This window comes from Plasmodium gallinaceum, assembly GCF_900005855.1.
Source record: "Plasmodium gallinaceum strain 8A genome assembly, contig: PGAL8A_v1_141, whole genome shotgun sequence".
Lineage (NCBI taxonomy): Eukaryota > Apicomplexa > Aconoidasida > Haemosporida > Plasmodiidae > Plasmodium > Plasmodium gallinaceum.
In genome coordinates this window covers 815,988-831,076 of record NW_021628302.1, presented here as the reverse complement: position 1 = coordinate 831,076, position 15,089 = coordinate 815,988, and the positions used below count along the sequence as shown (strand labels likewise).

At 19.0% G+C, this 15,089-nt stretch overlaps 5 protein-coding genes across 5 annotated transcripts; 3 read left to right on the top strand and 2 right to left on the bottom strand.

Annotated features, from left to right (window-relative positions):
* Positions 1 to 1,843: 1,843 nt before the first annotated feature.
* SDHA (flavoprotein subunit of succinate dehydrogenase, putative) lies at positions 1,844 to 3,739 on the top strand (the record flags this gene model as incomplete). Its single annotated transcript, XM_028673739.1, has 1 exon — positions 1,844 to 3,739. One exon carries the CDS (start codon positions 1,844 to 1,846, stop codon positions 3,737 to 3,739), a length of 1,896 nt encoding a protein of 631 aa, XP_028530162.1.
* A 1,321-nt stretch (positions 3,740 to 5,060) lies between these two features.
* Positions 5,061 to 6,719, bottom strand: TLAP2 (thioredoxin-like associated protein 2, putative; the record flags this gene model as incomplete). The annotated part of the gene is made up of 1 exon (XM_028673738.1): positions 5,061 to 6,719. The coding sequence occupies one exon, from the start codon at positions 6,717 to 6,719 to the stop codon at positions 5,061 to 5,063; it is 1,659 nt and encodes a 552-aa protein (XP_028530161.1).
* An 885-nt stretch (positions 6,720 to 7,604) lies between these two features.
* PGAL8A_00493700 (apicoplast ribosomal protein L27 precursor, putative) lies at positions 7,605 to 8,237 on the bottom strand (the record flags this gene model as incomplete). The annotated part of the gene is made up of 1 exon (XM_028673737.1): positions 7,605 to 8,237. The coding sequence occupies one exon, from the start codon at positions 8,235 to 8,237 to the stop codon at positions 7,605 to 7,607; it is 633 nt and encodes a 210-aa protein (XP_028530160.1).
* Positions 8,238 to 8,687: 450 nt separating this feature from the next.
* Positions 8,688 to 9,651, top strand: PGAL8A_00493600 (conserved Plasmodium protein, unknown function; the record flags this gene model as incomplete). Its single annotated transcript, XM_028673736.1, has 5 exons — positions 8,688 to 8,880; positions 9,039 to 9,073; positions 9,166 to 9,201; positions 9,416 to 9,485; positions 9,566 to 9,651. The coding sequence occupies 5 exons, from the start codon at positions 8,688 to 8,690 to the stop codon at positions 9,649 to 9,651; spliced, it is 420 nt and encodes a 139-aa protein (XP_028530159.1).
* Positions 9,652 to 10,228: 577 nt separating this feature from the next.
* PGAL8A_00493500 (Sec1 family protein, putative) lies at positions 10,229 to 12,094 on the top strand (the record flags this gene model as incomplete). The annotated part of the gene is made up of 1 exon (XM_028673735.1): positions 10,229 to 12,094. One exon carries the CDS (start codon positions 10,229 to 10,231, stop codon positions 12,092 to 12,094), a length of 1,866 nt encoding a protein of 621 aa, XP_028530158.1.
* Positions 12,095 to 15,089: the final 2,995 nt, after the last annotated feature.

Here is a 15,089-nt window from a genome sequence, read left to right as displayed (position 1 = left end):
ATATACTATAAAGAACACAAAATGAAATTATATATTATTACTGTTATTATATTAATTTTTTTTTTTTTTTTTTTTTACTAATATAATTTATAATAAACATAATGATAAAATCATTTTATCAATAAAACTAACATACATTGGTTTCCATTTAAGTTATTTTTATCACGTTCTGAAAAATTATAAATAGCATACGTTTATATATATGTATATATATATATATTTTAATTAAAAATTATAATGTTTCTCTTTATTTTTTTTTTTTTTAGAAAGAAAAAAAAATTAACAGAAAAAATAAAAAATTTTAATGTAAATTAACAGGTGTATGTGTGCAAGCATAAATGTATGTTTTAATATTTTTATTCTAGAGCCAAATAAAAAAAAAAAAAGAAAAAAAAAAGTATTATTAAGAGATACACATTCCATAAAAATTAAATTTATATATATATATATATATAATTTTTATAATTTTAAAAAATAAAAATTCTTTAACAAATAAATGTTTATGTACATCTTAATTTTTACTATTGACAACCATTTATTACTTAATGTCTTATAAAAAAGGTTGTTAAAATTTTATCTTTTTTTTTCTTTTTTTTATTCATTTTCCTATTAAATACTATATTTTTGTTTTTATTTTAATAATTTATTAAAAATAAACCATTATTTTTAAATAAATGTTTTTTTTTTTTAATGTATAGATTAAAAATAAATTTTAATGTATTTGAATTGTTATTCTAAAATATTCCATATAAAAAAAAAAGATAAAACAGAAGTAAAAAATATATATAATATATATAAATATAGATGAAATGCATTATATTCAATTAATTACATTGTATATAACTTTAACATATGAATACTTAATAACATAAAGTAACTGTCAATTAATAGTATTCCTATGTTTCAATTTATATTGTAAAGGTACATTTTTTTTTTTTTTTTTTTTTTTCTTTTTTTAATGTATGATTGTAAAATAATACAGTTATACATATAAAAGTAAAAATTTTTATTATGTTTTATTTTTTAAAAGAATAAAATGATATATATGATTTTTTTTCTTTTTCTTTTGAACAATTATATATTTTTTTAATAATGGAATCCTTTCTCAAGGTGTGCTTCTATTTTTTTTTTTTTTTTTTTTTTTTTTTTTTTTTATATATGTATGAAAGTTCAAAATTTATTATATAATATTCATCATAGATAAACTAAAATTTTTTTTGCTTTCAACCGAAGTAGGTTTACTAAAATTTCATTTGAATAATAATATGTAAAATAGCATCTTATAAAATGTGTTTAAATAATAAATAAATTTTTATTTCAAAATTGAATAATGCTATATTCATTTAAAGCGGAAATTAATCATAATGTGAAATAAAACATAGTTTTACTTATTCAACATTATACATACATATATATATTTTTTTTTATATTATGTTCATTTTTTAAATACATGTATTTTAATTTTTAAATAATATTTCTTAAAGTCATATTTGTATTCTAATTTGAATTTATGAAATAATAATATATGTTTTGCATTAAAATAGGAAAAACTTAGTGTTATAATTACATTAAAATATAACAGAATGAATTTAATACTAAAACTAAATTTTGTTTTTATAGTTTACCTTAAGTCATATATTTTATATTAATAGTTTATTTTCCTTTTCTTCATTTTTTACATGTATTTTTGTTACATTTTTTTTTTTTTTATGCTTCATACATTTATTTAATATTATTATATTATTTTTTTTTCTTTTTCTTTCATTTATTTTTATTTAATATTAAATTTATTTTTTCTTATAATTAAATATTAAAAAAAAAAAATTGTAATAAAGAATAAAGAATGATTAAGTATAGTAAAAAATATATTAGATTTTTAAATTTGAATTATTGTAGATTTTCAAGTTTAAAAACTAAAGCATATGATGTGATTGACCATCATTATGATGCTGTCATAGTTGGTGCAGGAGGAGCAGGATTACGATCAGCTTTAGAATTATCTAAAAATAAATATAAGGTAGCATGTATAAGTAAATTATTTCCAACTAGATCACATACTGTAGCAGCACAAGGAGGTATAAATGCTGCTTTGGGTAATATGACAGAAGATGATTGGAGGTGGCATGCTTATGATACTATTAAAGGATCAGATTGGCTTGGAGATCAAAATGCTATACAATATATGTGTAGAGAAGCACCAGAATCTGTTTTAGAATTAGAGGAGTTTGGACTTCCATTTTCAAGAACTAAAGATGGTAAAATATATCAAAGAGCTTTTGGTGGGCAAAGCTTAAAATATGGAAAAGGAGGGCAGGCATATAGATGTGCTGCTGCTGCTGATAGAACAGGACATGCTATGTTACATACTTTATATGGACAATCATTATCACACAACTGTGTATTTTTTGTTGAATATTTTGTATTAGATTTATTAATGTTAAATCCTAAAGAATGCATTGGTGTTATATGTATTAACATAGCAGATGGTAAAATTCATAGATTCTTTACTCCTCATACAGTTATTGCTACTGGTGGTTATGGTAGAGCATATCTCTCTTGTACATCTGCTCATGCATGCACTGGAGATGGAAATGCAATAGTTGCAAGAAGCAAATTACCTCTTCAAGATTTGGAGTTTGTACAATTTCATCCTACTGGTATATTTCCTGCTGGATGTTTAATAACAGAAGGTTGCAGAGGAGAAGGAGGAATTTTAAGAAATAAGGAAGGAGAAGCTTTTATGATGAGATATGCACCTAAAGCTAAAGATTTAGCTAGTCGAGATGTTGTTAGTAGAGCCATGACTATAGAGATAAATGAACATAGGGGATGTGGTCCTAATGGTGACCATATATATCTTGACTTAACACATTTACCATATGAAACATTAAAAGAAAGACTTCCTGGTATAATGGAAACGGCTAAAATATTTGCAGGAGTTGATGTTACTAAGCAGTATATACCTGTTTTACCAACTGTTCATTATAACATGGGAGGAATACCTACAAATTATAAAACTCAGGTGTTAACACAAAATGTAAATCTTAATAAATTTAAAAATATTTCAAATGATGATATTATTGTTAAAGGACTTTATGCGGCTGGAGAAGCTGCTTCAGCATCTGTTCATGGAGCAAATCGATTAGGTGCAAATTCATTATTAGATATTGTAGTATTTGGTAAAAGAGCCGCATTAACAATAATGGAGATTGATAGCCCCAATATCCCCAAAATAAATACCAACACAAATATAGGTGAAGAAACTATACAGAGATTAGATGAAATAAGATTTAATAAAGGAAGTATTCATACAGCCGACTTGAGAAAAAAAATGCAAATTTGTATGCAAAAACATGCTGCTGTTTTTCGTATTGGTCCATTATTAGAAGAAGGGTATAAACAGATACTTGATATATGTTCGAATTTTAAAGATATATATGTCAAAGATAAAGGTTTAACATGGAATACAGACTTACTAGAAACTCTTGAACTTGAAAATTTATTAACACAGGCTACCCAAACTATATTAGCTGCAGTACACAGAAAAGAATCTAGAGGAGCTCATGCACGTGATGACTTTCCTGAAAGAGATGACCAGAATTTTTTAAAACATTCTTTAACTTGGATGACAGAAAGAAATATTGAAAATGCAAAGTTTTTTACAACTTATAGAAATGTTATTACAAAACCTTTAGATAATGAAATGGAATATATTCCTCCTGTTAAAAGGGTTTACTAAAATTTTTGTACTATTTACTTTTCTTTTTAACTTTTATTTTTTATATTTTAAAATATTTGTTAATACATATATATAGTTCACATTTATCAATGCATATCTTTATTTGTGATTACCTTCAAATTATTTTATAAATTTTTTTTAAATTGAAGATTAAAACTCTAAGTTATTTTGATATTAATTTCGGTAATACACTTGACTTTTTATTTGTTTTTTCACTTATTTCTACCTGTGCATACATTTAGCTTATTCAAAAAAAGTTATCAATGAATTAATTTATTTGCATTTTTTTTTTTTTTTTTTTTTTATTTCTTCATAACATATACAAAATTTTTTTTTTTTTTTTTCACTTTTGTTTTTTAATTACAAATTAAAAATGATAAGTAAATTTTGTTGCCATATACTTAGAGATTTGTTCTGTTTATGCCACTTTCAGAAATATTTTATTTTATTTTATAACATAAAAATAAAATAATATATGGTTTTCTAATTTCATTGAATTTTTTTTTTTTTTTTTACTTATACGCGAGCTTTATTAAATAAGCAAATTACATTTATTTACTTTTTTTTATATTTTAAAATTAACATAATTTTATATTAATAATTAAAGTATATGAATACGAAGAAATAAAATTCTGACTTGTTAAATTTTAAATGTAAAACTTTAAAAGGATATATAACAAATGAAATCATAAAAAATATATAATGTACCTTATAAAATAAACAATAACGAAAAAAAAAAAAGTTAAGAAAAAAAAAAGGTATAATTACATAGGAAAATTTATAATAATTAAATAAAATAAAGTAAAAATTTTTTTATTTAAAAATTAATTGATAATACAAAATTAGTTAGTATTTCATAAAAGAGAAAAAAAGAAAAAAATATAAAATAAAAGTAAATATTAAAAAGAATATTTAATTTGTGTATATATTTTAACAACATAGTACATAAAAAAAGAAAAAAATTAAATAAAAATAGATAAGTTTAAAAGGCATCGTAGTCTTATTATTTTCATTATTCTTTTTTTTTTTTTTTTTTTCATCCAAATGTAATTTATAAACAAATAATTTATAGAGACCTTCATAATTATAAATAAATTATAAATGGGATACTAGAAAAATTATAATTTTTGAAATGAAATTAATTAGTAATATATACAATATTATCAATATAGAATAAGAAAAATAATAAAAATGATAATATCAAGGAATATGAAATTTATCAAATAAATATTTTTATTGTTATTCATCTATCTGTTATTAATATTTTGTACTTATAGTATGAATGTATTTTCTTTTTATTTTTAATGTTATTAATAATAATCTATTGCTTTTTAAAACTTATAGAAATTAATTCCTCTAAACATATAAGTCCAAAGTTCATCCAATTTCCACAAGAATACGATAGTAATGCTCCTGCATTTGAAATTACCCAAATTTTATCATTAGTATCAAAGTCTATGCATGATATTTTTAAATTATCCTTAATTAATTTTTCGTTCCAGCACTTATCTTTTTTATTCCAAACAGCTAACGCTCTTTTCGAATTAATACCCCATAAATCACCTTTATTATCAAATGATACACATGTCAATTTATGAAAACCTTTATATTTTATTTTGTTCCATTTTGTTCTACTCCATTTTAATAGTTCCCCCTTACGATTTATACACCATAAAGTATTTTTTTTATCAAAACCAATATCAATAATTTCTTCATTTGCTAAATTACCAAAATTTTTAAATTTGTTCTTTATTAATTTTAAAACTTCAAAGGAATTATTTATGCACCAAATATTACCTTGATTATCATATCTTGCTTTAATGAAAAAATTAAAATTGTTTTCTATTTTTTCCCACTCAAATCCATTCCATTTTCTTAATATATTATTTTTGTCAATAATAATCATGTTTTCAAAGGTTTTTAATCCTTTGTTTAAATTTATTGAATCATCATTGAAATCTAATGAAATAACACATGGTAATAAACTCTTATTATTAATATATATTAATGTTTCGTTTTTAAACTTAATTTTTTTATTTTTTTTATTATTATGATTATATAAGGAACTGTCTAAATTTTCTTCTTTTTTATTTATTTTTTTTATTATATCTTTCTCTTTTGCATAACCAGTCTTTTCATTTGTAACACTTTCATTTTTATTTTTTAACTCCATAATTTTATTTACCTTTTTTTCTTCTGTTTTTTCTTTTTTTTCATTTTCGCGAATTTTATTCATTTCGCTAGTTACATTTTCTTGAATTTTTTTTGCGTATATATTTTCATTTTCCTTATATTTTTTGGAGTCTCCTAAATTTTCATTCTCTTTTTTCACATCATTTTTTTTATTTAATGGAACGTTTTGAAATTTTTGTTCTTTTATAATTAATGTATCTACATTATTGTATCTTTCTTTTTGCGCAGTTGTATAATTTTTACTTCTCTCTTTTTCTATTGACGTTATTATATTATCATTTAAATCATTCTTTTTGTTTTGATAAAAAAATTCAGGATTGTTTTTATAATAAGGTTTTAATGGTGTAGTATTTTTGGCATTAAAATTTAGAGGTGTTCTAACCGAATTAACTTTTAATTCATAATTTAGATTATTTTTTAAATCTTTTTGTTTAACACTGTCAAGTAATGCCGTTGTTGGTTTTCCTATATTTTTATTTTTAGGTATAAACTGAGAAAAACTATATTTCAAAGGGGATTTTGGAAAATTATCAACATTCCTATAATAATTTATGTAGTTTGTCGATTTTTCACTTCTATTTAACTTACTTTGACTATTATATGGATTAGTATTTATGTTTTGTTGTGTATATTTATTGTAATTAATTTGTAAAGGATGTCTGCTTTGAGATATTATTGAAGAATTATCAGTTATCCTTTCATTTTTATAAGGACCTAAATTATTGTGATTTGCATTTAATACCATAGGATTGGTATATTCATAATTGGATCGTTGATTCGTATACATTATTTTTCTTTTTTTTTTCTTTTCATTAAGTATTTAAAGTTACACATATTAACATTAATGGTTTAATATTATATTCTCAAAATTACCTTTTATTTTTTTGAAAATTTCTTTTTTATGTAAATATTAAGTTTATACACACACTAAACATTAAGAAGAAAAATACTTATATAATTTTTTTTTGTTTCTATGAATACATTAAATGTTAAAAAAATATGTCTGTTGGTTAATTTAAGCCTAAAGCGTGTTGAAACTCTTTTTGCTACCAAAATGTTTTTAATTATAATTTAAAAAAAAAAAAAAAAAAAAAATTTAATAAATATTAGCTATATAAAATTTTTTTATGTTTTGTATTTTCATGGAAGATTATTTTATATAACTTCCTTCTTTAGTATATAGCATACTACACTATATCAAGCCAATTTTTTTTTTTTTTTTTTTTTTTTTTTTTTTTTTTTTATATTTAACTGCAATACAACAACAAATCTAGATCAACATAATTTTTGATAAATCAATAAAAATAAATTTTATGAGTATTAAATATATTTTTAAAAAAAAAAAAAAACATTAAATTACTTTTTAAATTCAATTATATTTCATTTGTTGAATTTTACCTTATTTTTTTTTTACTTTTTTTGTGTGTCTTAATAAAAAAAAAAAATTGTTCGTTTATAAAAATAAATAATAATTCGTTATAAAAAAAAAAAAAAAAATAAATAAATAAATAAAATAATGAAAATTATACTAATAAATATATTAAAAATAAAAAAAAAGTTATAAAATTTAAAAAAAAATGATTTTATAAGAATATCTTACAATTTGTTGAAATTTAAAACTCTATGGTCTTTTTTCATTATGTTAAATATATCTATAATTCTTATATATATATTAAGTTGAAGTCCACATTTTTGATAGACTTAATATTGTTGGATTTTCTTGATATATGTCTTTGAAAGTCATTTTTTTAGGTTCATTAACATCAATAATACTTACAACTCCCTTAAAAAAATTTACTTTCCCTGCCCTAGTGGCAACTAATGTAAAATCTCTTCCTTGTTTTACTCCGTAACCAGGTTTAAATGTACGTCCTCTTTGCCTTACTATAATATTACCAGGATATGCAAAATTATTTCCCAATATTTTTACACCTAGGTTTTTAGGGTTACTATCTCTACCATTTTTTGTGCTTCCTACACCTTTTTTTTTGGCCCATAATTTATTGAAATTTCTAAATTTTATTATTTTCATTTTTCCATAAGAATTTTTTATAAAAAATTTTTTTAAATAGTTAGTGCTAATAAATAAATTACATTTAAAAATTTTATATATTTCACTATTTCTTCTTTTGAAAAAACACAAATTATTAATGTAAGAATATTTTTTTTTCGGTATTAATTTTAAATTAGAGTCTTTTCTTATATATCCTAAATATATCCCTGAATTCCCGATGTTAGATTTTATTTTTGAATTAATAACATATTTAATTAGTGTAAGAAATATAAATAAAAAATGAATTTTCATTTATAATAACTGCTATAAATATAATTAACAATTTATCTTTGATTGTACTTCTAAATTTTGTTCACACATGTTAATTATACATTTCATTCATAAAATGATTAATATATTTATATTTAAAGTATATATATATATATATATATATATATATATATATATATATATATATATATATATATATATATATATGTGGCTCAATAATGTACTTAAACCAAGAAAAAAAAAAAAAAAAAATGCTCTAAAATGATTTAAAAATATAGATTATTAAAAAATATTTAATGTTTATTTATTAATCCTCATTAATTCATAAATCTATTAACACTGTTAAATATATATACAGATACATTTAATGTGCTTAATATATCTTTTATTATAAAAATAAATAGTTTCAATTTACATGAAGTTAAAATATATCCTATTTCATTGAAAGTGACAAAATAAATTTTAAATAAAATGATAAAGGTTTCATTTATTTTATTTTTAGTTTTTTGTCTTTTAATAATTGTAAAATCTGATAAAGAAACATATATTCCATTAAGTAATTATGAAATAATAAACAAATTTAGCGTTCGTGTCTTGAAAGAATCATCTATAAAATGCGGTTTAGAAACTAACGATGAAGCAGAAATAGAAATGAGGACATTTTGTAAGAACACTTATATATTGGCTATATTTATTTTACGTGAAATATATAATTTTCATATTAATATTTTTTTGATATACTCATAAACTTTAAAAATAAAAATTTTTAATTTTCTTTTTACTTTTTTTTCTTTTTTGTATGACAAAAATTAACATACACAGCTCCTGGAGTAAGTATTATGCCTCAAATATTATCGGTTGGTTTTATATATATATATATATATGTTTTTTTTTATTTTACCTTTTACTGTTCTTATATAAATTTTTAATTTATCTCAAATTTTTTTAGGATTATCAATTTGGCTATGCTAACCAAAAATTTATTGTAATTTAATATATATACTTATACAAATATTTTTTTTATTAATTTATTTTATTTTATTTATTAAATTTTTTTTTTTTTTTTTTTTTGTAACGTTTATTTTAATTTATTTATTTATTTATTTATTTTTTTTTTTTTTTATGAACTTAAATTTTTTAAATATATATTTCATTTTATTTATTTTGTGAATTTCGTTTATTTTATTTAATTTTTGAAGGTTGGAGAGCATAATATTGATCCTTTAAACAAGGGTTTAAGAGGAATGTGTGTTGGTGAATTGAGGTTGAGTACATGCTTTTTTTAATGAATTTTCATATTTTTAAATAATAAATTATTATGTATTATTTTATTTTATATAGGCGTATAGGTATACTAATTGGAGATATGGGAAAAATATATTATGAAATAACTTTAAAAGATTATAAGAAAAATGTGAGAAATACAGAACTTTAATGATTTTGACATTTTATATTTATATATTGTAAAAAAAAAAAAAAAAAAATATTCTAATTATATTACAATACTTTAAAATTTAAAGAATTATATGTTGTATTTTTGAACAATTTTTTCTTTTTTTAGTATTTTTTTTTTTTGCTCTTAGAAATTTCTTAAACTCTGTACACAAAATAAACATAAAAAATAATGTAACTATATTTAAAAACTTTTGTATAATTTTTAATTAAACACCACTGCAAAAAGAAAAAACAAAAACAAAAAAATAAAATAAAACAAATAGAAAAACTAAAAAAAAAAAAAAATTTTAAAAATAAGGTAGATAAGCAAAAAAACAAAAAAAAAAAAAAAAAAAAAAAAAAAATTGCATAATAAAGTAGGACTGAATATTTTGTTTAAATTAAACAAAAATTTTTTAAAGTCATTGAAAATATATAAATTCAAAAGTATATTAAAATATATTCTGAATATATTATGAACGTGCATAAAGTTTAGAAGTTTTTAAATTAATTATTAAATAAAATATATATATTTATATATATAATGATATTTTAAAATAATAAACTAGAAAGACAAAATGTCGTTAAATATTCAAGAGCAACAAAAAAACAGCGCGATTAGTATGTTAAATTTAAATGATTATAATGAAAATTTAAGTAATAATGGGAATATATTATATTATTCGCATGATAAAATATGGAAAATATTAATTTATGATTATGAAGGACAAAATATTCTAGCTCCACTTTTAAAAGTAGGAAATTTAAGACATCATGGTGTAACATTAAATTTAAATATACATAAGGAAAGAAATACCATCCCTGAAGTTAATGCTGTATATTTAATAGATAATAATAAGGAAAACATAGATAAAATAATTAAAGATATGATAAATAATATGTATGGTAGTTATTATATTAACTTTCTTTCATATGTTAGTGATGAAAATTTAGAATATTTTGCTAGTGAATGTGTTAAAAATAATATAGTGTCTTATGTTTCAAGAATAACAGACAGATATTTAAAATTTATTAGTTTGTCAAGTACAACTTTTTCTTTAAATATACCATTTTGTTTCAAAATTTTGCATGAATCAAATGATGAATTAATACAGAATATCATGGATAAAATAACAGAAGGACTCATTTCTTTTTTAGTAACATTAGGTGTAGTTCCAATTATAAGAGTTTCTTCAAATTCGTCATATCCTTCAAAAACTATAGCTCAAAAATTGCATAAAAAAATTTATGAATTGCTTAATTTAAGATCCTCAAATAATTATGTTTTCAACTCAAAAACTATTCAAAGGCCCTTACTAATTTTAGCTGATAGAGATGTTGATCTAAGTATAATGATACAACATTCTTGGACATATCAAGCTTTAATCCATGATGTATTTGATATAAAGCTAAATAAAATTAATATACATCAAAATAATGCAAATGATAAAAATAAAATAGTAAAAAGTTATGATATTGATAGTAATGATACGTTTTTTTTAAATAATTGTAATAAACCTTTTCCAGAAGTTGCTAATAATATTAGTGAATGTTTAAATAATTATAACGAGAAAATGAAAAATTTAAATAAAAATGATAAAACAAATAATGATAACTTAACAGGAGGACTAATGTCTGCCATGAATATATTACCTGAAATGACTGAACATAAAAGATTATTGGATATGCACACAAATATATTGACTGAGTTAATAAAAGAAATTAAAGAACGAGAATTAGATAAATATTATGAAAATGAATTTGATTTTGAATGTTCAAATGATAAATTATGCATACAATATATGAATAATATATTAAATTCATCAAAAGGAAATAATTATGACAAATACAGAGCTTTTTTATGCCTATATTTAGCTAAAAGAAATTTAAATACACAAACAGTTGATGCTTTTATTCAACAATTAAAAAATTTAGATGTAGATACTTCTTCAATCAATTTTATTAAACAGTTAGAAAAGTATAAATCTATGAGTATAAATATAAATATTAATTCCCAATTAAATCAAACAAATAGCACTACCTTTAAACAACATTTAAATACCTACAGCAATATATTTATTGACAAAGGTTTTAATATATTACAAGGAGCAAAAAATTTATTACCTAAAAGAAGAGATATAAAAATAACAAAATTAGTAGAAACATTATTAGAAAACAAACCTTCATCATTAAATGATCAGTTTATTTACATTGATCCAAAAACTCCACCAAGTAATAATATGGATAAATTATATATCAAACAAGAAAATATAAAGGATTGCATTATCTTTATGATTGGTGGAGGAAACTATATAGAAGTTTCAGCTTTAAAAGATTTAGAAGAAAAATTAAATAAAAAAATTATTTATGGTACAACTGATTTTATAAGACCAGTTAATTTTGTTGAAGAATTAAATGAAATAGGAAAAACATATGCAACATAATTTTGCATATGAATTCAATATAACAGTAAAATTTCATCTATTTGATTTTTTTTTTTTTTTTTTTTTTTTTTTTCTTTGCTTAAACTAAAAATAAAAACTTCATTTATTTTATTCTATAAATGTTTCTTTCATTTAAATCAATTTAAATAACCTATATCATATATAATTTATAAAAAGGAACTAATATTTAATTTTATTATTATCCATTATATATTCTAACAAAAAAATAATAATTCATATATTTCAGTTTAACATATTTTCCTTTTCTTCTTAATTAAAGAATACGAATTGAACTTATAAAAATATATGAGGAAATATTAAGGAATGTTTTTATTTAACTCATTTTTTTCTTTTTTATTTAAAATTGCCCATTTGTGTGATATAATAATAAAAAAAAAAAAAAAAAAACGGCAAGTTCTCTTAAGTTTTCTCTTTAATATACTACTTTTACTATAAATTGATGAACATACATATATTTTAAATAAATCACTTTTAATAACTATTTGTTTCCTAATTTATTATTATATTCTTCCTTTTTTTTTTTAATAAAATAAGAGAATTTTATTAAAAGACGGTAATTATATAAAATTTACATTAAATTATTTTAATATTGTTTGAAATTTTATTTTATTTTTCTCTTGATTTTAAATTTTGTTAACTGTATTCATATTTATATTATATCTAGGATGTTTAAAGATATGCAATAATTTTAAGTAAAAGTACTTTCAATAAAAATTTAAATTTAAAAAAAAAATTCATAAATGTATCTTTTATTCTATTTTATTAAATCCACTTCGCTTTTTTATGAATAATTTAAGTAATTTGCTTCATTAGCCAATAAAAAAAAAATTTACATTTAAAAAAAGATAGTACAACTCAAAAAAAAAAAAAAAAATTTACATTTAAAAATAAAACTTTTTTAAACTACTGAGCTAAAATGTTACTATAATTTGTTTTTCTGATAATAAAAAAGAAGAAAAAAAAAAAAAAAAAAAAAAAAAAAAATGGTAAAATGTTAAAAATAAAAAATATATACATGCAAACTTTTAGGTGCAAGTGTTTTTAATAAAANAAAAAAAAAAAAAAAAAAAAAAAAAAAAAAAAAAAAGATATCGCAAAAGAGCACTGTATAAAATATATATACTAACATTTAAAAAAAAAAATTAGCAACCATTTTTTTTTTTTTTTTTAGCTTTTTAAATTTAGTATAGTATGTTAAATTATACAACAAAAATTTAAGAAAAAAAGTTTAAAAAAATATCTTTTTTGTTCTTTGAAAAGCTCACAGAGAAAATTTTAAATCTATATTAATGAAGCATTTATTATTCTTCACACTCGCACCTAAAAGTCTGCATGTATATATTTTTTATTTTTAACATTTTACCATTTTTTTTTTTTTTTTTTTTTATTCTTTTTTTTAAAAATTTCATATTTTTAATTTAAAAACAATTTTTTTTAAAGCTTAGATTCCAGAATCTTTAAATGAAAATTATAACCATACTTTTTTTTTTTTTGTACAAAATAATTTTGTAAAACTGCTTCTATCGTTAAATGTGTTATTTCACGTTAATTATATATATATATAATATAAATATATATAAAAGCAAATAATCACATTCCTTTAAACACAAATATATTTTTGTAGTAAAATTTCGTACAATTTTATGTTTTATTTTTATTTTTTTTTAATATTTTTTGTCCATTATCTTTTTACCGACATTTTTAACATAATATGTTAATTGTCTAATTTTATCTGAACTTTCAATGAATATTTATGCATATATTTTTTTTAAATTTTATGTTTTTATAAATTTATTTTTTTATAATCTCACTCTAATAAGACGACGTTTTTAAAAACTAATTTCTCGCTTCTTGCAGTATTTTATTTATGATAATTTTTTTTTTTTTTAATTTTTAAAAAAAATAAGTAAATAGCTCATTGATGAGTATGCTTTAAAGAGCTTACTTTTATTTCATTTTCTTGTTTTTTTAGTTAATTTTTCTTTTTCTTTTATTTTTTTCCTTTTTTTTTTTTTTTTCACCTTTTTTACTTTTTTATAATTTTATTTCTTTCTTTTTCTTTTTCTTTTTTTTTTTTTTTTTATATTAAATATATATTACACACATCAAGTATTTTAAAGATATTTTAATAAAAACTATAAATCTATTTGTTATTATCTTTATTATCTTTATTATTATTATTATTATTATTATTATTATTATTATTATATATATATATATATAAATAAATATATATATGTATTATGTATATTTTTTTTTTTCCATTTTATTTTTATTTAAATTAAATTTTATATAAGTGTATATATATATATATATAAATTTATATAGATAGAAAGTAAATTTAATAAAAAAAGTTATGTAATTATATGCAATCGACAAAGTGATTTAGTTGTAGAATTTTTTAATGATCTGTTAAATATATAATATTTGCATTGGAACATATATATCATTTTTTATTTTTGTATTATTTTTTTATAATTTATTTATGTACCTAATAGAACTACCAAAAAGGGAAAAGTAAACATAAGTAGAGAGAATAGGAAGAGGAATAAATTAAAATTATTGGAAGTTTTTAGGAAAATCAAAAACTTCATTTATAATAATATTTAAAATATATTTTATGTTTTATTTAAAATTTATGGTTTTGTTAAGCAGTTATTTTTAGAAATTAAAATTGAGTATTTGTAATTACATTTTTTATTTTTAATGACAATTGAAAATACGCAGTAGTATATAATATTTTTACTCTTTATTTTGTATTCAAGAAAAAAAAAAAATAAAAAAAAAAATTTGGAAAAATCATTTTAAAATACTCATAGTTTAGCATATTAAACTTTTCAGAAAAAAATTTATTTTTTAATATTGAATAAAAATAATATTTTTTTTTATTTTCATTTCTACTATTTTTTTATTGTTTTTTTTTTTTAAAAATACTTATTTTTTTTTTTTTTTTTTTTTATATACCACATCTTTA